Consider the following 26,484-nt stretch of genomic DNA (forward strand, 5'->3'; position numbering starts at 1 on the left):
AGGAATCTATGCAAGACTGAGATAAATGAGACTTGTAATATCAGATGCTTGTAAAAAGCTTCAGTTTCCCACCCCTGACACTGACTGGTTTGTGATCAGACCAGCAGCTCTTCAGTGCTTTGTTTCTTTAACTTAGATGGATGCTTATTTCCAAATATGTAAGACAAAGAGCTGCTGAGCTTGTAGTGCAGGGAAAAGGCAGGTAATGACACTGTGAATTTACAGGGATTGCTAGACTCAGGACTGCATTTACAGCCCAAAGATTAGTAAGACCTCTCAACTGTGTTGACTGTAAAGGTCAAAACAAGCTGACAGGTGGAAACTTCTGCATTCAAAATGGTGAGAAATAAGAGCGTGGCATGATCTCGTGGGTGGCAACCCCATCCATGCCAGGTGAGATGGAACAAGATGATACTGAAGGCCCCTTCCAACCCAGGCCATTCTCTGATTCCACGCTCAGATCTCTTTTGCAGCCTGCTTAAGGGAAGCCCAGCATCCGAGTCTTTCTAGCAAGCAGACTGAGGCATTTTCAGCCCATTACAGTTGGAGCCAGAAGCAACTTCACCTAAAAAAAAATTCATAACACAACCCCATAATTTTTTTTTTTTTTCCTTCATGGAAGAGTATTCACAACACATTTAAAAGCTTTAATGGAGGCTATTTGAAGAAAGACAGATGGACAAGGGCACTTAAATTTCAAAAGTCAGACCTCTAATTTCCCTAAAAGAGAATGTTTTCTGTTTCAGTTAACAGGCCTCAGTGTTGTTGGCACCAGATTCCCCATACGGATTCCATTTAATGGAGTGATCAAACATACTTTGAATGGAAATGTACGGACAGATGTCAGAGACCTTTAAGTCCTACATATATATATAAAATAAAAGGAAGGTCTGCTTTCACAATGTGGATTCCACTGCCTTTTGATATCCCCCCCAAACCTTCCTTTTATTACACGAGCACTCACAGAACTGCCTGCAAGAATACATACAGAAGAGGCTGATCACATAAGCAGCAGTGTGGTAACACGATGAAATGTGAAACTGTTGACTTAAGAAGATCCAAGAGACGCTCCAGGACATGCCTTGTGGTCTGACCCACGTTGAACACAAAATCACATTCCTAAATATAAGGAAGGAGCGAACTGTGAGCGGCTCGCCAATTAGGATATTAATTTCCTTGAATGATGCCCCATGAAATGGGTGAGGTTATCACCAGAATGGACAAACATCCCCGTCTTTTCTCAAAGCTGCCTCCCAGTCAAACCGTAAAGCTGCTCAGAAAAAGGCCTACAAAGCTCAATTCCCAGCAGGGAAACTCCACGCTTCCTGCAGAAGCCACATGAGGCTCAGCTGTCCCCAGAACACTTTGAAATCTTTGGATTTGCATTTAAAGAAATGCAATCAGCAAACTCTCCAACAAGAAGAACCGAAGTTGAGCTTGAACTGTGCAGCCATCGGGGATGCAGCATTTTGCAGGTGACTGCAGTACTCCTTGTGACTCCTCATCCGGCCTGCGGTCCTGAAAACCTTCGTGGGAATATCAGAAGCTTTTAGAAGCTCCTCCTCGATTCTGCTCTCACTGATTGCATTAGTGCAAGAGCCACTTCCCAGTACCAACTTCAGAATGTATGAGGTATGAATAACACTATCTGAACACGGGCACGGACTGGATCAACACGTGCACGTGTTCGTGTCGCCTGGTTTTCAAAGGCTTTTGCTTTCTGTTGAAGGAAGGAATTTACTTGGTGAAACAGAGCTGAGGCCAATCAGTTCCAGAAGGGAGAATCACTTCAATCCAGAACACTTGAACTGAAAGCCTCAGAGAAAGAACAGCATTCTTTAATGCCAACAATGAATGCATTATGGCTATTCACTATGAAGAAATAAAATACCTTTTCTGAAATCTCATTATGTAATAGTCCTCCTGCTTCCCTGTCACTATCTAAGTATCTGCTCAGTAGGGAAGAGACTGAGGAAATTTCAGAGGCAAGCATGAAACTAACCTTAAAGAAAGGGCTTCTAAATGCATTAATTAAACACAGGGTGTTGGGGAATGGGGAGGAGCAAGCGTTATTAGTTATTGCAGCACGCCACAATACAGTTTAACAAGTGGCTTTCCCATTTTTCCGAGCCTCTGGTGATAGATGCTCATGTCAGCAGTCTAAAAAGGATCCAAGGAGACTGCTAGAAACACATCATAGCCTCGGGTAGAAAACATCTCCTGAAGGACCCACAAGAAATACAGCATCTGTGACATGCCCTGTCCTCCTGCATGTGCCAGAAAGGATGCAGCTGTGCACAAACATCTTGTAGAGGCCTGGAAAACTATTGGAACTCTTTTAATTGCAGAAGCTTTCAATGTTAGGAGAGCACCCTTCAGAACACAAGCAGGCAGTTCACCTCAGAGACTTTCTTACCTCTTGGCCCGCTGCAACAGAGGATATACTTAGAAGAAGCTCACTGCTGTTTGCAGTCGGCCAGAACCCAGATGCACTGTCAAACTCCACATCCATTAGCAGTCTGCTCCCCACACTTAATGGGGCAAAATGAATCTCAGTATGTTCTCTGTATCAATCATCTACAGACAGATGTGCTTTCAGCTTAGCTAAGTACCTTTCCTGCAACTTGAAGTTAGTGAAACCAATTAACTTATAATCCTTCACAAACTTACCTGCTTCTGCAACGATGGTCTGAGCCAAAGGAAAAAAAAGTCAAAATATTTTCTGGAATTCCGCCTTTAAACAGAATTTTTGAAACCTCCTGGCCAAATGAGCATAAATCAGTACCGCAAAGCAGAGCAAAGGAAAGCTAAATTCTTACTGCAGAGCAGTTCCAATTGTTAGCACTAGAAACATAAGCTATTACACCAAACCAGCAAAGAGAGTAAGAGATCTAAGCCTCTAATGGGAACCAGAAGAGGTGGAATGGCTGAGCTGCTAACTCAGGACAGAAGATGGATGGCGTTCATTACTTCATGGCGTAGCAGCCTTCGTTAAGAGAAAAGAGCAAAAGCCAGGTGATGCAATATTCACAAAGGTTGCTGGATAAGCTTTGTAGTTCTTTATTAAAATATTTGGAACTAAGCACCAACACTACAGACATTAACAAAAGGCAGGCAGTGGAAAAAGGGAAACAAATAGCTTTAAGCATTGGTTGTTGAAATATAATCATCGTAATGGCAAGGCATGGAATACAAGCATAAAAGGAGAGACTGAGTTCAAAGTGGCTGCCAATATACTGAACACTCATCGTATTATTACAGCCCTTTCCACTTTGAAATTTATTATAATTATCTAAAGCTCATATTGTTCAAATATTTTCATTGCCTTTGCCTACAGTTCTCAAAATAAGTTAGCTATTTCGGTAGAAAGGGATTCCTTTCCTTTGCTAAAAGCTGGGGCCAAGATTTTTATTGAGAACTAATGACACTGCACATCCAAAATGAGAACAACCCCTTGAAAACACAACTGAAAGCAGCCTTCCTGGCTGGCAAGTCCACGCTGCTTTGCACGAACCAATAATTCTTTTGTTTAAACTTGCTGCTTGAATCATCATTTTTCGGTTGCTAGCCATTCTAAAGATTTTACAACCTTGCAACAAGGGGTGGTTTAATTTCATCCCAAGCCCACCACAGCCATTTCTTCTGGAGATCCAATTGGTTCTAACGCTCAGAGATAGAACTGTGCTACAAGAAGCCTAAGAGGAATCCGTTAGCGTCAGCCCTTTAATGGGATAACGACATCACATTTTAGGCTTGAGTGAATGACTACAAATCTTGGTACAGAAAGCACACAAAGTACTGGGGCTTCTAGGATAAAACATATCTTGTTCCTGAGGCAGACAGACAGGGACCCGCGCTGCAAAGGTCATCAGATTAGCAGCCATACAACCATGTTGTCTGAAAGCAAAGCCTTCTGCAGTTCCCAGGTGATGAAGACGTTTGTGTCTTATGCATCAGGGAAATATTAAGGACAACTTCCATAGCCAGTGCCTTCCTCAAGAGAACAGGATTTGAAACAGTCCCAGATTCAACACCAAGATGAACTGAATATAGTTTAATACCATTTACATTTCCATTTTTTGGATAAGAATAAGAGGGAGAAGGGACTTCAACGCTCTGATGTAGAAAGTAAAGCAGTTAGCTCCTTTCTTGGGATAGGAACTCACCTGTATGAGTCTCCATCTCTGTTGTAGTCACACAATAGATAGTCTTTTCCTACCACCTTATCTCGTGCAATCTTCAATGGCTGATCAACAGAGGAGAGGAGATCTTCACAGAGGCTTGGGACCTGAAGGGAGGGAAGAGAAGGTAATAAGATTAAAATTAACAGAGTGTGGTATCCGTAAGAACAGCTTTTGTTACTAACAGCCCAGCTCCAACGATTTCACATTTAATTACCCAACCACTGGTGTGGTCCAGTAGGCTTAAATACGCACAGCCTCAACGTTAGCTTCTTGCCAAGGACGGCCAGTAAAGCGATTGCTGAGGACTGATGAATCAAGGTAAATATTTATAATGGAGTGGAAGCCAGAGAGCTGCTAAAAGAACACGCCATCCGTACGCCCTAACGTATTTTTCACAAGCTCCCACTCCGGGTACAGTTTAGAACAGTTTCCAGGCAGCTGGCCAACCATTACCATGCTGGTTAATAGAAATATGTGCATGTATGCGCACACGCTCGTGTAAAACCAAACCCATCTCCTACATGGGCATCAGTATTCCCTGCACCAAGGGAATTTGCACCATAGCAAATCCCCTCATTGTCCTACTCTGGGGGTTGAGGTGCATTTATTTGCTAATTTGACTAATAATTATTGATTTACTAATTTTCTCAAAAAAAAAAAAAAAAAAAAGCACTTGCCCACTAAAATCTTTTACAAGAGAAGATCCCTCGGGTGGAAGAGGGTAAGAAACACACAGCAGAGGCAGGACTTTGGGTAAAGCATCGCTGCCAAACACTCAGGTGCCATAAAGGGACGTGGAGCTCTAAGCCTTGTGGTTCCAACCCCAGTGACCCCAAACACGCAGGGGTAACTGCATCACCCCCATCTGCAAAAGACAAATCTGGCATCCAAGATCACCAACTAAAAAGCCCTCAGGGAAAAAAAAAAGAAAAAAAAAGCCACCTGCAAATTCCCATGTGAAGCTCTCATGAATCCTTACAGAACTCCACTAATTTTTCATGTCCAAGATAAAAAAAATTAAATTAAAAAAAAAAAATCACGCTGCCAAATTAAGTCAGGTTGTTGTTGAGCGGTGCTCAGAGGTCGCTGGGATGCTTCTGCCTGGGCTGTTACAGCTGCAGGCTTTTCCCCCCCCGTGTTTACAACCTCTGTTTTCATAATGCAATATTAAGGATTTCACATTAAAATTCCAAAAGTTCCACCCAGAACACCCAGACGTGCCGCTCCTGGAGATCCCAGGCGTGCTGAGGGTGTTGCTGCACTGCTTACTGGGACAGCGCAAGCTCCTGGTGACTAGAAGGAACCCCTGACACATTAATCCCAGCTAAAAAACAATGAATTTCATTTCCATGCAGTAATGATGAACTAAACTCCTCCCTGGGTGATTCAGTAACAGAACTGTGCATAAGCACAGACACTTTCTCAATTTGTATGAGCTGTTGCTGGTCTTAGAGGAATAACAGTGAATGTATCATACCATCTACTTACTAGACTGTAACATTATAATATAATTCAATACCATATTGCAATCATATTTCTAAACACTCTCTCTTTGCTCCAGGACTTCAGGCGATATATCCTTTTCTCCTTCAGTTTGTTTCAGAATAAAATGGGGAAGAAAAGCCCAATCCACTTTGGAAGTATATGAAAATCGCATTCATTCATAAAAGAACAGAGCTGTTTCAGCTGATGGAGCTGCTCATGCAATTCAATTTTTGGAAGAACATCCGAGGATGGCATAGCTACCCTAAGAGAATAATTTTTGCATCACTTCTTGCATCAACTTCCAACAGCTGCTGTACTTCCTCTATAAGAAGAGATTCACCAGATTTTTGCATACTGATCTTCCTCTTCTATGTTACGAAGCCACTTAAAAGGCAAAAGCAGGAACCTGAACACAGCAATCTGCAGCTTTAAAGACTCCAGCGACACGACATTTGTCGATTCCTTCTGAATTTAAGCCTACTCCATTTTAAAACACGCAACGCTAAAATATTTTGGGCTGAACAAGCACAGCTACACACGCACCGAGCAGCTCTTTCACACTATATATGCCCCTCCTTAAACTCTTCCCCAAGCCAAGCACTGAATTTTCCTCCTGAAGCACCTAAATTACTTTGGGTGCACTCAGACCCTTGTGGAATTCAGTTTATATTTAATGAGAAAACTTCCCAATCCAAACTGAAGGCGGTTCTGCCCAACAGCCCGGCTGACCCGCTGCCATTCAGAGGTTCCAGGCAAACAGATCTGCGTTGTGAACCTTTCTCGTTAGCTTCTTGTGTTAATGGGAAAGCCAAGAGGCACCGGGTGCCCGAGTAAGTGCACCTGTCTCCAGCAGTCATTACAAAGGGCACTCTGGCTTGCATTTAAAACTGCACTAATTAACTCGCTTCTCAGGCCAAATCCTGAAATGTAAAGCAGTGATTTGATTCACGGCCACGCTGTGAATGAGCGTCACCGCGACGAAAACGTTGGCTGTGTGAGGATTGATTTCTAAGCCAAGAGCGCGCTCCCATCTTCATTTTGACACCCATTTCTCCCACTCCAAGCAGGTCACATGCAGAATATAATCTCAGCCTCGTATCTTGAGCTAAAAAGCCATCATGAATTCTATTCAGTCCACAGCGCACCCATGTTTCCACAAAGAAGAGCTCAGTGACCTGTTCCGCAGCTCGTATCCACAGCCATGGGGTGAGACCACCCTCAATGTAAATCAGTGAAGAAAAATGAGGGCTCTTGGGAGGCCCAACTCAGCTGCTCAGCCTGGAACTGAATAGCAGCATCATTCAGCAGCACATACCGTGCAACAGGGCGCTGCTTGCGGGGGGGATGTATTTTTTTTCCCCCCCAAGGACATATACAATGAATGTGTAGTACAGAGGAAAGAGAAGCGGAATGGAAGTGAGTTAAGCATACCCTCCTGCATGTTGAACAAGGATTCTGTTGTCTTGTGTAACAATATTCCCCATCAGAGCAAGCCAGGTATGTGGACAGTGTTTTAATTAAGTTGACCGCTCTGCTATCAAGACAAGTAATCACTCGTGCCACAGTCGAAGCCGTGCTCTTGTCAGAGTAGCTCAGCTAATAACGATTCCTTCTCATCTCGCTTTTTGGTAAAATAACGTATCACCAAAACAATTACTGCTGCTTTGTTGTTTTTTTTTTTTTTAATGCTTAAATTAGCCTCTTATAAAGGTGAAGTAAAGAAGCAGTAAAGATCAAACAAGTAAATTCCAGCTTTTCCACGCTGGAGATGCATTCTCCACCTTGGCTTTGATCACGCTCCTTGGATTGCATCAAATTCTGCACCTTACATATTCAGAACAGCTAATGGGTTGGCTTGCTAGCCCTGCAACCCAAGCACACTACTGATACTGTTTTTTTTCCAGCAGCCTTGATTGAAATGAATGATGCTTGCAATTGAAGCGGTAATACTGTTAGTGTGAGGTTCATGTGCTTAAAAATACCTCTTTTTCCATGTTTATGCAGAGGTCAGTACATCCTGACCTCCCCAGGAACCTCAGATGCTGGAACACTAAGTTAAAAAGCAGTAAAATTAAAGATGGAACATTTTTCCTTAAGGAATCAGAAGACAGAGCGAGCTTCTAAAGTTAAGCAATGCAGGCATTCAGATCCATTTGCTGTTTGAATCAGTGTCTGCAACACGCAGGTACCTGAAAGCACACATGACAAGCTGTTTTTAATTAAAAGCTGCATGCAAGCAGGAAAATGAATATTTTAAACGTCTGTGAACTCTCATGTCTTCCATTTGCTTTTTCTTTAAGCTAACTCGCACAACAAATACTGCACGTGTCACTTGGGCAAAGCGTCACTCGAGTGCAAAGAGCCCATGCAAGTCACCAGCACGCCTGCAAGAGAACTGCTTTGGCATGAGACCCCCCTGCAGCCTGGATTCCTCCCCTCTGGGCTAGCATTCTAATAAAATATTATTATGATTTGAGTCATTCCACAGCCTCAGATTTTCCTGTTCCTGCAGAACACGGCAGAACGGATGTTGTGGAAACTCTAGAAGGAAGCCTGGCTCCACTCATCTTGGGCCTAAAACCACCAGTAAAGTCACTCCCACAAATCCACACATTGCTAAACCTTAATTTGATCCATCAGATGTCCAAGGGCCACACACTCTTTAAGCTCTGTTTATTAAATGACACTTAAATGGACTTCTGTGTTCAAGGCCAGATGTAGTCGATACTGGTAAGAGCTCAGCTCTACTCAAGTATTTGCACTGAAGCCCAGCGCTGCAAGAATTACCAAAAGTGAAATAAAAATCCATTTGCTTTTCTGGCAAGAGGCAAATGCTAATTAGGTTGCAGACCTAGGTTCATCTGGTTAGCGATGTCAGGGCAGAAATTAATGAGACATTGTCAGCTTAGCTCGAGGAAGTGCATCTAAACTCTGCAAGGTGAAGGCCGTTCACAGAACGGGATCCTCGGCGTTCTTCCTGCGCCTTGCTGCATAGAACAGGGCTGGATTCAGCATTATGCAGCTTACTGAGAAACAAAAGCTAGCCATCTGGCAGCACAAGCAGATGCCCCACATTCTGACTAGTGACCTGCAGGTGAAGGCTCCTGGATCCCATTACGAGTCCCGAGTCCCACGAGCCGTCACAGCGTATCAATATCTTGGGAAGCTCTGGCTGCACATCCAGCTGGCGGTGGAGATGCCCAGCGACAGCTATGGGAAAGCCAGAGGCACACATACTCTCACCAGTCCTTCCCCTTGATGTTTCTATAGCCTAACTTTCCCCACTACCTTTAAAAGAACTTACTTTTCTCATTAGGATTCAAGCTCATCAAGTGATTCTCCTCCCTACATTCCTCTAGGAAGAGATTTAAACGGGTAGTTCAAGGGTTTGTAACAGCAGCAGTACAATGGCAAGAGCCTGGATGAAAAAGAGGTACAGTTTATGCTTAAAAAGAAAAAGACTTAAGTGAAATTGAAGCCAGAAATGAAACAGAAATGCATGGTCTCATGCATGGGGAGATCGCTAGCTCTATGCCAAGCGCTCCATTGGCAATTTAGATGTAGTGTGATGTCCAGTTACCATCAAGGTATCCAGAGGTAATCTTTTCTAGGTGGAAAAGCTCCTGCTTACAGCTACTCACCAAATGGAAAACTGGCTCTCACCCACCATCCATTCACCCAGGGCCAGAGCCCCTTTCTTCAGCCAACTGGCTGCTGCCAGCCCGGAGCCCACCGCACCACGCAGCAAGCTGAGGAACAGCAGCAGGGCAAAAACCCAGCTCTGGCTGCTGGAAGTGCTTCTGCTTCCACTCTTCTCACTAAGTCTCAACTTTATTTTAATTTTTATTTAAAAAAAAAAATCTTCCACCGTCACTAGAGCTTCAGCGAGCCATCTGTATTCAATTATTTTATCTTCTCAGTACTGCAGATTGCTTTTTACTTTTGGACTCCAACTACAAAAAGCTCCAGTCACATTCTCATGTTCTTTATGGTCTGTGTAGTTTTCCAGAAGATAAATTCTCAAGCTTAATGTATTTTCTGTTACTGAAGGCATACAAGCAGATCTGAGGCTTGCCTGGAAGCACACTAGCTATGTGAAGCAAGCTCATGAATATTGTTCAAGTATTTCTACATCTGAAGTTTAGACAAGCACAAATTCATCACTCGGACCTTTTGAGAAAGTAACACTTGCTACTAAAATAATTAAGCATTCTCCCACGATGAGAAACATCAAGCAAAGATGGTCACTCTCAAATCTGCAATTGCAAGCGGCCCTTGGGAAACAACGAACAACAAAGTTAGCAACTGATTTATAGACAGAAGAACTTGAGCTTTGCTTCTTCCATGGCAGCAAGATCTTGATTCTCTACTACAAGAAGGCCTTCACGTTTAGTACTGAAGAAAAATGGGATAAGTCGAATGTTCTCTGGATACCAACTTTACCAGGAAGAGAGACAAAGAAAGGCAGGGCTGTGAGCAAGCCCTGTCCTGGCAAGTCCTGCCCGTCCACTCTGTGATTGAGTTTCAAAAGGACGATTCTCCAGGCTCACCTTCATGCCAGCCATCTGATTCTCCTGAGTCAGCTGGATTTTCCACCTAATTTATACACGCGCTCACAGGCAAACCTCCAAATTAAACAATCTGCAGGAAACTCTTGCTTGCAGAGGAACCTGCTTAACGTTTACCAAGATGTAGGGTATGTCAACTTCCACACTGAAGCCTGAGACATTCCTGTCCCAGACCCCTTACTTGTGCACGTGGCCCAGGAGCACAGCCAACCCCACCTCCATCCTGTGATGGGAAAGGTGTCGGGAAGGTGGGGCCCAGCCACTGCTCACCTACCTGCTGCGTGCTCCTGGGCAGAGGTCCTCCACAACAGCTCCACCTGAAAGCTGATGCCTCCTCTGGAGTTTCTCTTGGAAAGAGCACAGCTGAAGGTATGTGGGGACTGACTGACTGCACAGCTGTCGCCTTCAGAGAATGGAAGCAGGAGGGCAACTCCCCAGGATGGGTCCGACCTGTCAGTACGAGCCATCCAGCAGCACTACCAGCCTCCTTACTAGTGCCAGTAAGTGCAGTTTGCATGAGCAGTGCAATCACTTCATGTCCTTTTCATGCATGCTCCTTTACATGCCACACTTGGCTGACAGGCACAGGCTCCAAGGCTTCCCTCATCCCATCCTCCAGAGGCATTATGCAGAGAAATATTTTAATTTACAGAAGTTGCCCTTAAAAAGGCATCTGCCCGCACTAAACACTTTTGCTAGTGATTTAGAAGTCCTCTTACACATTCTGACAGCCTCCGAGAAGTCTATTTTACAAATAACAACTAATTGAACTCCAAGCAGTGCATTCCATGCCAAGGCACATCACCAGCACCCTGCACAGCTTCTTTCAGGCAGGGCTCCTGAGTCCTGTGATTGACAAGGTCTCTAATGAACCCTAATTGAGGACTCCGCAGTCTGAAAAAGCAACAACAGATGTGGTAAAAGGGCAAACCACAAACTGTTTTGCTAATGAATGAAAAGTGTCTGGTCTGATGAGGGCCAGTGACCCAAAAATCCTATTCTTTCACCCAGCCTTTTACTTCATGTTCAAGTTTGGACCCCTTGTCTAGTCTGTTTGACGCTTGGGGGCAGTAATGGACAGCCTTGAACATGTTCCATCCACTTTCTGGCACCCAGACGCTCTCTTATTAAAAAGCAGAGCTTTGGGTATAGAATAATTGGGACCTCAGGGAGGAAATTTAGCCCAGCTATTCCTCCCAGCAGCGTGACAAGCCTAGGAAATAGATGTTAGTTTCTTCCTGGATTTGTTTTGGAAACGTTTTGCATACAAAGACACGTTTAAGTCACCATCCATGTCTTTCACTGGATCTTAAATAAGCATCAAAACAGTAGCTATGTATCAGTCTGCAGATCAATTCCTATCAAAAGGTGGAAAGTTGAGCTGCAAATAGACCAAAGAATAACCTACACTTCCCACAGGAGAGGGGAAAAAAAAAAAACAAAACAAGACTCAGGTCTCTGCTCCAAGTCTACTCCAGCATGGAAGTGTAATGAAGCAAGGAGACCAAATACAAAGGAAGCAGAAGTCAGGCTGCCATCTTTTATAATTCTATCACAAACTTAATGAACCTGCTCGGGCTCGTCACACATGTAGAGCCTGACCTTTTACATCAAGGAGGTGATTGTCTGGTAATGGTAAAGCAAACAGAATAAAAACCATCAGCCGTAAAGGTTTGGACGAAACTTGCCAAAAAAGGTCAAAAAAACTATTTGCTAGAGGCTGGCTTGTGATGTTTTTGGAGCTCTTACAAGGTGGCAGTGCACATACTGCTCTTATCTAAATATTGTAGGCTTCTGTCTTGCGGAGGTCAGGCTGAGAGCAGGCTGCAGAAGAGGTTTACAGATGTCTCGCTAATAAATAAATCATACTGGTTTTAACACGTGATGTCATCTCCACCCCACAGAAGGGACTGCAGGAACTAGGGTGGGAATCATACAGATCCCCTCCTAATAAGCATGTTTCAAACTGGTCTGTTTCATGTTACACTTTCAATATGAAAAGAAGCCCCGAGAGTGTGTTGCCGATGGAGAGCACTAACGAGCACCATCCAAAAGTAATCCCAACATTTAGAGGTAACCAGCAATTTTCTGAGTCATTAGGAAGACCTCGTGCCAATTACACAGTCAAGCTTACCATAGCTCCCCAAACAGCTCATTGTTCTGGATGGTCCTCAGAGCTGCTCAAACCCTGATATCTGCTCATGCCACAACATTTCATCAGAAAACCTGCTGTATCAGACCAGATCAAACCAGGATTTAGTTATTGTGTCCTACCTCCAGCAACAGCCACAAGAATGATGCCTTAAGCTGCCAAGAGTTTTGGTGGCACAGATGTAGACAATTACTAAATGGTTTCAAGAAAGAGAAATAATCCCTTCCTGGAGGGAACGATTTCTTTCCCTGACCCACAGAGCTCTTTTTTTGTTTTTAAGCCTATACCTTGGCTTATGTTACCAAATGCAATATTTAAATAGAGTTTGATAAATTTCAGTCAGCCACAGCTCTTTCACCATAGGACTCCTCCCAAGCTCATCAAGACCAGCTGCAATACCACTTAGGAACAGACTCCTCAGCTAAGTTTTTCCCCTGGTAAGCAGCCACTCTTCCGCACACAAAGATGGCAAACAGCTTGGATGCTATTTAAGCAGTTTAATTAAGAGGTACTAGTTCAAGCAGATGCTATATGCAGAACCACCAGGTTTTTAAAGTCGCTGACAAACCTTGTCTGAGAACCATGCATAAGATTTAGCTCCACCAAAGGAACGGGCTGCAATTCTCACAGGAAGATAGCAGGGAAGTCTTGATTCAAACTCTAACAGCTCCATTCCAAACTCAATATCCCTGTCTTCAAAAGTCTGGAAGCTCAGGTCAGAAAACTGTTAAGCATAAACCGTATACTCAGAGTGGACAGCAGAAACAAGTTTTCCCAGCTTCCTATACACTCGGTTCTACACAGATTACATTTGCATTTCGTAATACTTCAACCTGTTCCAGAGACAACTGCACCACATTAATTTTCAGGGACAGTTAACACTAACTAGCCCATTATAAACCAAAATGCATAGCATGTCACTTCAGAGTGCACAACTCAACTTTATGCAACTGATAATGGGCATATGTGTACTGTTGTTTTAAGTTACTTTGCTTCCAATTTATGGAAGGTCAGTAAACACCACGTGGGCAAGCAGAAAACAGGTAGCAGCACAAGGCAGTTGGCAAGGGCTTTTCTTGAATACTCACTGGACTGCAGAACACCTGGTATGGCATCATTTATAAATAGATCTGGGCACTCTTCAGAACTGCAGCACTATAGTCCCGCAATATTTTGTTTCATAAGGCCTCCAAAGCACGTGTCATTGCACATCTGCTGCATCTACAGCAAAAGTCCAGTTTCAAACTGCAGACTGGAAAGCAGTTAACCTAGAGAGAATACTCACGTACGAGGGCATGCACCCAACCTGTATGAACTCTTCAATTACTTTTGCAAAAATGCAGCCTTCAAGCTGTTGATGACTTCATCAAGAAACGTGCTGATGATCCCTTACCCGAAAGCATCTCCATACACACGCAGCAGTACCTGCTGGTTTGCCCAAAACAAACAGCCAGATTCCTGGCATTGGGCAATTCCTCAGCCGTGCCAAAACAGGAGGAGAGAACTGCAGATCACCATACCTGGGAGATGCCTCAGGAAATGTTCTTACATATCAGATCACTGTCACACCCAGGTCATTACTTGGTTGGAGCATGCAGTACTCACCAAGTCAATGAGGTCACTGAGATTCTTCTCTATCTGCTGTGGAGGCAGACGCCTCATCAAATCCAAGGCACAATCCAGCTGCTGGTCACTCTGTGGAAACAAGAACATCCCTCTGTCACCGTATGCACAGATAAACACATCAAAGTCACGTGAACGAGAGCTGCAGTGCTTGTCAACCCCTCTGTTAGGGGAGGAGCACAGCAATTCTGATCTGCAGAACGTTTTACATCGATGCATTTTGATAAAACACAGTTTGGTACCATTTGATCACTAATTATTCACTTGGTATTGCAAGAAGTGTTCTAGAGCCCCGTTCTAAGGGCATGGCTTAAGCTGGTGCCGTGCCACCAATGTAACACCGAGCAGCCCCGTCCTCCTCACCAAAAATTGTCTCCTACACTTAAGGAAGCACTCAGTGCAATGTTTTTCCATGCTATCTCAACATTAATCTGCGTTAGGGAACTGAAAGTTCCTTCTCCTGAAACAATTTTAGCACTTCCTCATTTGCGTTGTGTCATTCAGCTCCAGACAACCAGCACCCAAGGCAAATTCTGTTCTGACAGATCTCCCTCTCCCTCAGCTTTACCAAAATGCAAAGTGAAACACGCACCAAGTATGATCCATTATTTCCTTCTTATTCCAAACGACAAACCAAAAGCTGCTTGTAGCTAAGGAATCAGCAGCTTTAATTTTCTGGAGAAACGGCAGCAACGCACTCCAATAGGGCATGGTGCAGCTGGCATTCCATCCCATTCCACACAGGAAAAAAAAAAAGCTTAGAAGTCATTTCAGAGTCGGAAAACCTTCGACAGACATTATCACAGACACCCAGTGAGCGGAACTGTGCTCCCAGCATAACCTTTAGCTCTTCTTCTCACCAAGGGACAGAGTCACTTCCCTGCAAACCCAACAGCACATTACCATCCTGAAGCACAGCAAGCTTGTTTTCACTCCCTCATCCCTCCCTTTTTGTTTCTCTACTTCTAGCTGCCCGTATACGATGACCTTAAATTTAACTTTCCCCTCCTACATTCAACCAAGCCCTAAAGTTGTACTTAAAGGCTTCAAAACTGAAGCAGTTCCATTACCACGAGATCCAAGTAGCAGCCCCCGTGCCAGGGAGAAGCAGTGGGAAGTCAAGCTCCGTGCAGTTAAGCCAAACACTGGCAATGAGGAAAGAGGGAGTTCTCAGTTTGGCAGCCATCCGTTATGAAAATGGTTCTAAAAAAGGCACTGCCCATTCACTGTCAAAAGGTAAATATTGTACGGACAGCAAGTCACACCGGTCTGGGGAGATAGTGCAGTTATTTCTTAGGTTACTGGACATCATCTTTGGAAAACACTCCAGCTCTACACGCAGGTAGGCATCAACTCACTCTCTGCATGGAAAGCACAAGCTTATGGCAGTCACCTGCTGTGCTAAAAGGAGGATGCATTCAGTCCCCACGCTCTTTAAGTGCTTGGGTAATGTGACAAGCAAATCCTCAGCAGAAATGAGTCTGGAGTGAAGCACCAATGGGCAGAGAAACCCGCAGCCCTGGCGCTGCTGCTCTCTGCAGGCTGACCCGTGCAGGTCATGAGCTCAAAAACAGGAAGCTTCTCCAAACACTGCTTATGAGCACAGTCACTCCTTTCCTCTTACTTTCCACACCGAGAGCAGTCTTCTTCCCAGGAGGGGCCGAATATTTCAGATCAGCTGGAGATGAAACACCAATCCAGGCATAACCCATGTGCAAAGATAAAAATGATGGGAGAAAACTCCCCAGCGATAACAGCATCTCGTGCCCTTCTTCAAATACAGGGAAAGGAAAACTCACTCCTTGCTACTACCCCTCAGGCATTCCTGAGATGGGCTCTGAGTGCCCCTCTGCAACAGCCAAGCCCAGGCAGGGGATCTATCACACCAAGTATTGTCTTTACCTCCTGCTACCTCTTACATCACGGAAGGAGAGCTGCTGTGTGGTTGCAAGGTCGTGCTCCGTGCTTGGGGATCGTGGGAATGCTCACGGAAGCGCCCTGTCCTGCTCGGCCAGCTGGAATTGTTTGACAGACAAAAAACTAGGGAAATAATGGTGTTAAAAACCACTATTAAAGCTGCAACCTCAGAGAAGGCGTTTTATGGTATGGCAATTTTGAAATAAACTGCACTGAGTGAAGGATTATCTTCTGCATTTGCAGAATCCTTTTATGGATAACCAGAAGAACTTGTACTGACATTTTTATAACAGTATATTCATTAACAGCTGTGAAAATACATGAGCAAGTCTGCTTAAGGCAGAGATTCTTAAAGGGGTTCAGCCACAGCTGGCACGAGTGGCTGCGTGCAACCAAGAAAAGCTCAAAAATATGCAAGCATATACCAATGAGAAGCGTGGCTTTTTCTGAGGGAGAAGCAAGGCTGAGCAGCAGGATCCCAGATTTCTTGCAGAGCATTTAAATAATTAAATGGCTTGCATAGAGCACTGAAATGAAGGCAGGTTCTGATGCATCTCTGTGCCTGAGTCTGCGGCTATACAGTGAGTTCAACCCAGCACAAATCCATGCTGGCCCAAACAAGGAGGCAATGCAAAGCAGACACCACAGAGCACAGCCGTGCAGTTGGGTGCTGGATGCACTCGTTATGCCCTGCTTCAGAACTGAATGGGCAATTCAATCCTGTGCTGGGCAAGCAAGGTTTTTAGGAAGCAGGCCTGAGGTCACACACATCCTTTGGTTCCAATCTATGCCCTAGCCGGGTATCTAGAGTAGCTGTACATATCTAAGAGGAATCACATCTAAGGTGCTAACCCCAGCAGCACACATTTCCTGATTTTACAGAGGAAAGCACGCTCCCAGGAATGCATTTTTCTGCAATTCTGACAGCGGCACGTTAGTAGGAAATCCCACAAAGCCCTTACACAAACCGTGCAAGAGAATGGTGTTCTTTGGGAACTGAGAACACATCTCACCCCACGACAGACAGCCTGGCCCATTCATCTCTCCGCTCTAACTTCACTTTTTTCCTAGATCTCCACTTGCTTAACGCCCTCATCAAATTGCATATGGAAGACACAGTTTCTTCACGCATCTCTAGACAAAACACGCTGTGGAATTCTTGCCTTTAGCCACGGGGAGGCTTATCCCCCTGCTCGGTGAGGTGATCACACAGCCGTCTCTCAGCCCGGACTTGAAGCCAAGCGCTTTGAGGCTGCAGGACGTAATGAGCTTAGTGTTTACTTGATACCAGCCCGCTTTCCCCCAGCCCTGTGTTTCATCCAGCACAGAGCTCCTGTGGAGGAGTAGGGAGTTCAGACAGAAATTCTAAATGAAGTTTTATTACAGCTCAAGCCACTGAAGGATTTAAGAGATCGTAGGAATCTCAAAGACTGAAAATATTAGCTGAGATGAAAGCTCCTTAATAAGTTTCCTCTAAGATATCTGGCTATCTACAATCTCCACTTAAGCATCTGCTATAGTGCTCCCATGATACTACTGCAGGGCAAAATGTTATGAATATGTCTACAGGAGTGGTTGTTTAGCTTCCTTTGCCTGCATTCTGCTCTTCTTTGCAGTCTCTGGCAAATACACCAAGCACAGCAAAGACAGAAACCCTCAAAACAGCCACAAGTCTCTCACCTAAGCACTGCACCAAGGCTCAATTCAACTGATTTTTTCCACCACGATTTGTTATCTAAGTGCACAGTTGCACAGAGGTATGGCTGTGCACACGCTTCTTTATTCTGCTCACACTATAAGCAATATTGTTCCAAGGCTGAGGAGGAACAGATGTCCTTCAATGCAGAAGCCACAAAGAAAGAACCCAGGAAGTTAGTACGGTTTTGTTTGATTGTTTTGGGGAGGGTTTGTTGATTGTGTAGTAAACTATTGTGTTTCCATGTTCCAATGCCTGAAACAGGGGCACGTTAAGGTCATTGTTTTTTCAGAGCAAGGGACTCCTCTGACCTTACATGTGTAGGCAGCTAGCATGAAAGCGGATGTGAACTGCAAGGAGTAAGGAAGCCACTACGCGCATTTACAGAAGCTCACAGGCTTCACACGTCTTCCCAACTCCCCATTGCCAGCTACCTGAGATTTAACCCACACTCCCAGGTTTTAGAAGCCTCATTTCAAAGCTTGACCCCTGCATATCACATCACCCTGCAGGCTGAATTCCTCGGGCCCCGCAGCCGAGTTTGGACGGCTCCTGCTCATTTGCCTACGTTACTGCTGAGCACAAACAGAATTCAGCGTTTTCTTCAAAAAGAAAACCAGACTGGTTTCACTTCTGTGTTGTCTTCCTGCCTTGAGCTCACTCCTGAACCAAGAGAAACAGCTGGGGCAGCCAAGTGCTGTTGCACTGGGTGCTTCTCCCTATTTCACCCTGTTCTGGGAAATAAGCCGCCTGGGCCAGCAAATCTTTCCAACTAGAAGCCAGCATAATGCCCGTCCACACCAGGTCTGGCTGTGCCGCACTGACCCACGCCGTCTCCAGTCTCTGATGCAAGTTGAGAAGAACTAGATGACCTAAAAATGACTTCAGAAGTTATGATTAAGGTTAAAAAAAAAAACCCACACCACATGTAAAAACATCCATTATTTGTGCAGTGCTGCCCATGTTTACCAGCTGAACACTCTGGCTGAACACATGGCGTGGCTGCCAGGCCCCTGGTGCTGACCTGGAGGTTTGCAAGCTGCTCGTACTCAGGTTTGCTCCAGCCTGGAATCTGAAAAGTTACCCAACTTCAAGCACAAGCTGGCATCTCCATTTTCAGAGAACTGAAATAAAAGATAAAAACCCAAAAGGGACGCCGAAAATAGAATATTTGCTTAAACTTAGGCAATTTGAAGCAACCACACATCGGAGCGCTTTGATCGCTGGTCGGCTTACAAGCAAAATACCTCCGTAAATTAACCCAGGACCAGAAGTACGCAACCAGCAAATGACTTTTTCTCTTCCTTTTAAGTTGCAGACATACCCCAGATTGTAAATCATATTATTTCCTGCCAGTTCTCCCAACAGGAATGTCTGACTAATGTTTCAGCTTTGTGGCACTAAACACTAAACTTCTCTAATTGAAACAGATACGCGGCTTCCCATCCTCCTCGTCATTTTACTCCTTGCCAACTTCCCGAGCTCAAAAGGCAGAAGCCTCCTCTTTCAAATTACACAATAGGATAGTATTACTGCTCAAAGCCTTAGCAAAGGGTTGAATTATTGTAACCCTGAGTAATGAGAAGCACAGTCGTATGTTAAGTGCAGGATTCCCTGCCGGCTCCCAGCACAACAGGCTGTCAGCATTCACTTTGTAGGATATTAGATGGGAAGGGGAATAGCTCCATACAATCTACGAATCCCCGGTAAGTTGTGCATTCATGACACTTCCATCAGCTGCACATATCCCTTGCAATCTGTTTTCCTTCGTAATTTTTCCCTTGACTATTAACCCTCTTCTGGCAGGTCCTACCTAAAACCACTCGTAATATTGTTATAAATCACGGCTTCGTGGCAGCAAGGCGCACCGGTGGGAGAAAGCATATTTAAGAAACAATCACATGTAGTAAAAGCTGAGGATACATTACATCATGGATAGCAATAAAGAGTAGTTCTTTTAATAATCTGATCATGATGCTGATGCAGGCAGACTCCTTCTCTTGGACTGCTCTCCGGTTAGGATGGGATCCAGAGGCTTTTATCTTCCCCAAGCATTACGGCCATCACATATCTTTAGTAACATTTAGCTCAGTTTGCTGTTACATTAGCTGTGGTCAAGATCAAACAAGACAGAGCAGCTGCAGGGAATGCTCATTCCACAGATGTGAAGCGAGAAGGATTAAAGATTAGAACAAAAGCAAGAAGCGATGGATTGTGAGATTTTAGCCAAAAGTGCTGTCCTTGCATTACCATGTAACCTATACTTACAGAGCAACTCTACCCATCATACCACATTGAATCCTCTCCTGCAGAACATACTTCCTTCATTCTCCTCTGCTCTCCCCTTTAAAACAGCTGAGGAAGCCATGAAAATGCAGCACTAGCACTAATTGAGGACTGAAAACACATTCAAGCTTGTTCTCTAAATTCAGATCTAGGTGCTGTACGCGCTGACAAAAATCACCTGTGTGCTTGTCAAACACTGAGAGCACGACCCTGACCGGCTTTTGTTCTGCGTTGGTCCATGACCTGAATAGACACAAACCTCAGAGACAGGCACTCACAAGGCATCTCTTCCTCACAGACCTTCTGCAGGGGAGAGTAACTTAGACATCTGCTCCAAAGGCTTGCATAGGAACTAAAATAATCCACGGGAAGGAGAGCAAATGAGGCAGCTTAAGTTTCATTGCCACCAGCAGGCTAATGACACTGGATCCTCATCACTATTTCAGGCTGACAGCACAACTCAGGCAAGTTCTGGACAGAAAGAGTGGCACTGGTCATGCAGGAGCAACTACCCCAGAGGTCTCCTCCTGCAGTCACACTCAGCAATCTCCTCAAAGCTTGCAGGCAGCCTTTTCCCAAATCCTTGCTGCTTTAACTTTCAGCAGATGCTTTCAAGTGCCCTTTGACTCAACCTTTGTCTTTTGGCTTCATAATTCTTACCTCCAACTCAGGTGAGCGCTGCCCAGTGCTCACGGGGCACTACCCAACACCCTTGCCCAACCTCAGAAACAATTACCAAAGTGGATTACAGCACACTGAAGGCATTTCCATCAAAACAAACCACAGCCCATTACGCTCCCTTACCAAGAAGCTCAGTCTCATGGAACAACTATCTGTCAAACTACTTTACACCAATTGAGGAAAACCTAACAACCCCGACAGTTTGGGGCAGGCCACTGGACTGTAACTCTTTACTATAGAAGGAGGAATTTAGCAGCTCCTGGAGCACGTTCTGCAGCCAGTTTGCACTCCCTGGGGCTGTGTTTCAGCTAGAGGCACTTCAGCTCCTGCTAGCACATCCACAGGTGCAGTGTAAAGCCCAGTGCAAGTCTCTCATCTGTCCAACAAACAGAAGAGCAGGGTGGACCAGCACCGAGGCTTTCTGGGAACAGGCTATTCATCTTGACCTTTTTCCACCATCACTAATGATTTCTGCACCAGTGTTTGTCTTCTGGGTAACAGAAACAATGTTTTATTTATTAAACTTGTCACTGAACATGACAATGTAATTTACTGGCTTTCATCTTCTGCCAAGAATTCCTGTGAAGCGTAAAGTTTGCAAAAAGTCGTTTCCCAATAAATCATGGCATCAAGTGAATATGCAATCTATTAGCCCCACATGAAAGAGCAAAAAGGAGACAGCACAGAAAACCTGCAGACTGCAAAACCACATTGCTGACTTTTAATAAACGGGATTAAAGTCACTCAAGTTGACTGCAGAGCTGACCACCTTAGTCTAAGCAACATTAGGAAGTTTAATTAGGCAAACGTTACTGCACAACGGCCGTGTCTTTTTGCTTGGTTTAAGGGTGGGTGTGAAACAAAATCGCATTTTCTTTGTTAGGTATTTCTACAGAAATAGGAAATTTTCACCAAACAGAATTAAAGAAAATGCAAAAAAAACCCAAAAACCTGTGACAGTCCCGAGACACGAGAACGTATCCGAATCATGCAACCACTTTGTAAGGAAGCTCGTGTATCTGCTGAGCGGCTTGGCTATCGGAATAGCTGCTGGCTGCAGCACAAGCATGCACATACCCCACTGCAGACATCCCGGCGCAGGCTGCTTTTCTGACACTGCAACCATTCAGCGTCACTTAATGCATCCAGTAACTTTAGATGCCTCCAGATATTTCCTTGCGACTCAAGTCAGCACTGTACCTTAATCCCTTTCCGGAGCTCCACAAACACCAGGGCATGCACAAGGCACTGTGCAGGCAAGCACCTCTTGCTTTCCAACGAAGGCCCTGCTCCCCTTCCCCTGTGTGCGGGCTCACCCTGACTCACCCAGCGCAGCATTACTGCTGAGCAGCGACACGTTTTCGCAGAACTTGCAACAGGAAACTGTTCAAAGGATCTTCTTCCTGACCCCGTCAGCCCTTCGGCTGAAAACTCCCATTACCTCCACGAGATCATTTTGTGCAACCCTTCGCTTCAGCCCTCCGGATGCATCCCAAATTGCTGAGTCCCTTATCCCCACCTTCCCACTTCATTCTCTCTTTGCAGGCCTACTGCTTCTGACTACCTGAGTCGCTCACCCGTTGAAATAAGCCAATGGGACAGGTGGTTCCCCAGCCTGATGACCTGTTTCTCACAGATCACCTTCTGGCCTTCCATCCAAATACTGCAGAGGAAGCGCCCAAATCAGTCTTTAGAGACAGACCGCTTTCTTTTTGCTGCTGGTACCCTTAGCAAGGGCAGCACCGAGCTCAGCTCCAGCAGGCCAGCCAGGTTCTGCCTGCCGCTTCTAGAAATTAAAGTAGCAGAAGAAATTAAGAAAAAAATCTGTAGGAAAACACAAGATCCCAGCCCCAGACACTCGAGGAGCTCCGTGTTGCAGCATGTGCTGCTATCAGGAGATTCCAAAATAGGAAGCTCCATTGTGAGCCACAGTTCCTTTCCAGAGAGCAGCACCGAGGTATCAGACTTTGGTACCTCTCAAAGAAACTACTTGTTTATCAGTGCATGCTCATGGCTGAACGCGCGGGGCGTTCAGCAGCTTCAGATGGGTGTGATTAGACAGGAAATCCTTCGATTTTATTTTTAAATATAAAAACTAATCGCCACAAACCCAACAGCTCTTGAGATTCAGCACTGCCATTTGCCATCCCGGCCATCTGCGAGCACACCGCACGCCACGCTTTCTTTTAATCCCGGCTGATCTCTTCGAAGCGCTGTTTTATCCCACGTGCTGCTCGCTTCACATTCCAATCAACTTGGTCACGAAACTATCAGAAGAAGAGCTGCCCAAATCCAATGGAGATTTTTTTTTTCTCCTGCAGAAACAGCCAAGCTCAGCGAGCTGCTCCTGGCCTGACAGATGCACGTTCTCCTTCCAGCCGACTGCGACCTAGATTTTTTCCATGCAAGTTACTAGCATCAAAAACATGAGAGAAAGCACACGTTGTTAGAGCAGCAGGGAGGCACATACCCTATCGCCAAATGACTACGAACAGACAACGCTGACTGAGAACCTAATCAACACAACTTCATGCTGGGCTGTTAGTGCAGCCCTGAGCTCCTGGTCGCTGCTTTGGGACCAGCTCAGCATTTTCCAGCGCCCCGAAGTCTCGTAGCTGGGGTTGTAAATTCATGGGATAACTCTGGCAAGTAATCGGATGCCTGGCAGGGCAGCGAGGAGACAGGGAGAGGTTATCTAATTAGCTCTCATCCCCCAGCGTTCTCCGATTGCCTAAAAGGTCACAGAAGTAGGTTAATATGCCTTTCGGCTGTGCCCAGCAGAATGCACCTTGCTGATTACACCTCAAAGCTTGCAAACAGTTCGGTTGCATCCAATGGGTCCAGTGGTACAAATTAAAAGTCTTAAACTAGGAAGCTGCTGGTTCTGCCTACACTGAGGTCATGAAACTCCCACCTCCATCCAATCAGATGCTCATGCTCCCTGGAATTCCTTCCTTTGCCATAACTCCAAGGCTTGCCCAATGTTTCCATCTTTTTTTAATGCTTTTCTTGCTGCTTGTGAACACACCTGACCTACCCCCAGGTCACACAGTGTGCAATCCAGCGATGCATTTGTTTCCCAAGGTTTTAACACACGTAAGAAGTACAGACAGGTTACATTGGAGCAGTGCTTCACCTAACACCTACCAGCCAATCTCAATCAATTTCAGATCTCCCTTTCAGTTCCATACAAAGTTACTCCCTTAAGCCAATTTTCACCTGACCATGCTCTGTAGCACCTCCACCTGTACCAACAGCCACGTGAAAACCATACTTGACCATCCAGCACAGCAGTCAGCATTGAGCCAAGATCACATCTGCTCTCCACACTGCACCCAAACCTCTCCAAGATGAGCCCTGGATTGGCACAGTGATAGGAAGCGCTGGATACACGCAGCTTTCACCTGCTGCAGTCAGCATGATGCAGCTGATATTTTACCTCATTCCACCATTTCACAGTTTTCTCATCCTTTGAATTAACTTACCCAAAAGAAAGAAAAAAAAAAAACCCAACAACAAAACCATCTCTTATTTCTTGAGCCCACCTCAAGTTGCCAGCACAGCTATCACGCAGCCACCCCAGCAAGCTTTTTTTTTTTTTTAAATCCAGCTATTTCCCAAAGCAAAAAGGGGAAGCCAGGTTGCAGGACATGGCTTGCAAGCTCAGCACTTTGGCAAACAGAGAAGATAGAAAGTATCACCTGAAGGAACACAAAATTCCCCGAGGAAATAAAAAGTATTTTATTTATGGTGGCGTGGATTGATAGCTTACAGCAACCACTAAGCTTATGTCTTCAGTGCCACCTCAACCCTTTTTCCTTCCATACAAAATCCTCTTTCTTAAAAGTGCTGTCTTCCTTCTCGTCTAGCTGACGGTGCTAAAATTCTCAGATCCTGGGTTCTGCTTTCACCCAGACTGGTCGCCCTCCCATTTTGCAACAAGGACGTGATGGAAATCCCAAGGCACTGCACCAAGTCAGAACTCTCTGCTTTCTGTAACTAAGAGACCTGGAGGACATCCTCTCTGCCATCAGAAGAACGGCACCAGAAATGACTTGCTCTACAGCACGGCTCTGAACACTTTGAGCAGCACCTTACTGGTTTAAACCGAGAGGCAGGACTCCCAAATCAACCCCGTGCTGGTAAATGACACAAGCTATGCTGCTGGAATATAAAGCAGTAAGGTTGAATTTGCACTGAGCAGGAATAAAGCAGGTAATTTATGAGAAGGGCAGCTGGATCAGACGAGTGCCTACAAACACATTCTCCAATTCCTCAGCCCAACTCGGATGAGGTAGCACAAAGAGCACAAGCTCGTGGCACGTTGCACACTTCCATTCTAAATCCTAGAGGAGGACAGCAGGGCCAAAGAAGAGAACCAAATAATGCAAGGAAATCTGTCTGATTCTTTGATGCCAAAGACCCAAGCCACCATTCAAGGAAACCAAGCACAAGGTATTACCTGACACAATTAAAGTAATTCTAAATAAAAGCCTATTTTAAACCATCACAGATAGGAAACAGATCCCATTTCTGATTCCTGAACTCAGAAATTTGTTGCAGCTAAAAAGCCAGAAGGATTGGGTTGCCACTGCATTTGGCACTACCCAGACAGCGTCTATTGTGGAAAATTACAACTTTATAATTAGGAAACAAGCAGAGCAGCTTCCTCAAGCATTCTCCATTTTCTCCTCAGAATAAAACCTCTCAGCTCGACAAACAGGGAAATATCTTTAAGACTTCCTTGACCAGCATTCACCCTTGAATTCCTGTTCAAGTTGGAACAGCAGTGTAACTAGCATAACCTACCAGCAAACAAACCCTGCACCAGACAGAGCACAGCTAGAGGGACCAGGAAGGTGGGAAAAGGTTTATAGTGCCCAGACATTCATTGCCCCTTCACACCACATGAATAACACCATTAATGGAAATCCATATTTGAAATCCTATGGTTTTAAAGTGAGATTTTTCCCCTTCCTTGCTGGAAATGGCAAAGGATTAGGAAAAATGGGCAAACTGGGAGGAATACACATGCTTTGGACCTTGTGCACTTGGGCAAGAGAAACAAAGGTTTGGTTGGGCATTCCAAACTCTTCAGAATTCCTTCAATCATCAGGGAAGGGTGAAATGATAACACACAGTGACTGACTAAGGATACATATGAAAACAGAAGACCAGTTTCATTTTAAGCATCTTTAACTTTGGGAATTTTGTCTTTTGACTGGAAAAAACACAATCAGTGTATTGTACAGACGTGGGATAGAGAACCAAGCTTAGCACAGACCTGAGCTCCAGCCCCTGCTGTGTGCACAGACACCTTTCAAAACTTCACACTTAAGTAGTAAAATCGCTAGCTCTTCAGATGCTGAAACAGCTTCACAGTGAGCTAAAACTCAAGGCAGCACAGCGATGACGTGCACCAGCTCAAGGGGAGGAAAAAGAAATCAACTCTACAACTGAATTAGAGTAAGGAACCATTGGACATGACCAAACACACCTCCAAAAGGCAGGCAGGAGAAATCTCCACGCGCAGCCAGGAGCTCATCAGCCATCCTTTGCGTGGGAAACTCAACTGAGAAGCCCAGCAGACAACTGCAGAACAAGAACATGTCTTTCCCAAAGAGAATCATTTAACTACTAATGCAGTAAGCACTAAAAATAGTAATTCAGAATAGTTAAACTGTGCTTTCATTCTGTTTTATTCCCAGATGTCAACTAATAAGATATCAGCATGTATATCTACCATATGAGGAAATCCTGTTTGAAGATCTTGTGGTTCATCAACAAAGGAAAAATATTCTCAAGCCAAAGACTCAGCACCAACTGCAATGGCAGTATTCCCTATCCCAACAATATCCACCAACTTGGTTACTTTGGGAATTTGCCTTTTAA

At 44.9% G+C, this 26,484-nt stretch overlaps 1 protein-coding gene across 2 annotated transcripts in view; it reads right to left on the bottom strand.

Annotated features, from left to right (window-relative positions):
* The window catches only part of CAPZB (capping actin protein of muscle Z-line beta subunit), a 52,934-nt gene that overhangs the window by 24,356 nt on the left and 2,094 nt on the right, over positions 1 to 26,484 (bottom strand). For both annotated transcript variants that reach the window (XM_021417271.1, XM_021417270.1), the window contains exons 2-3: positions 13,995 to 14,084; positions 4,167 to 4,288 (exon numbers count right to left, since the gene is read on the bottom strand). In XM_021417271.1, the coding sequence (XP_021272946.1) occupies positions 4,167 to 4,288; positions 13,995 to 14,084 (212 nt within the window). The remainder of the gene's footprint in view (positions 1 to 4,166; positions 4,289 to 13,994; positions 14,085 to 26,484) is intronic.

This window comes from Numida meleagris, chromosome 20, assembly GCF_002078875.1.
Source record: "Numida meleagris isolate 19003 breed g44 Domestic line chromosome 20, NumMel1.0, whole genome shotgun sequence".
Lineage (NCBI taxonomy): Eukaryota > Metazoa > Chordata > Aves > Galliformes > Numididae > Numida > Numida meleagris.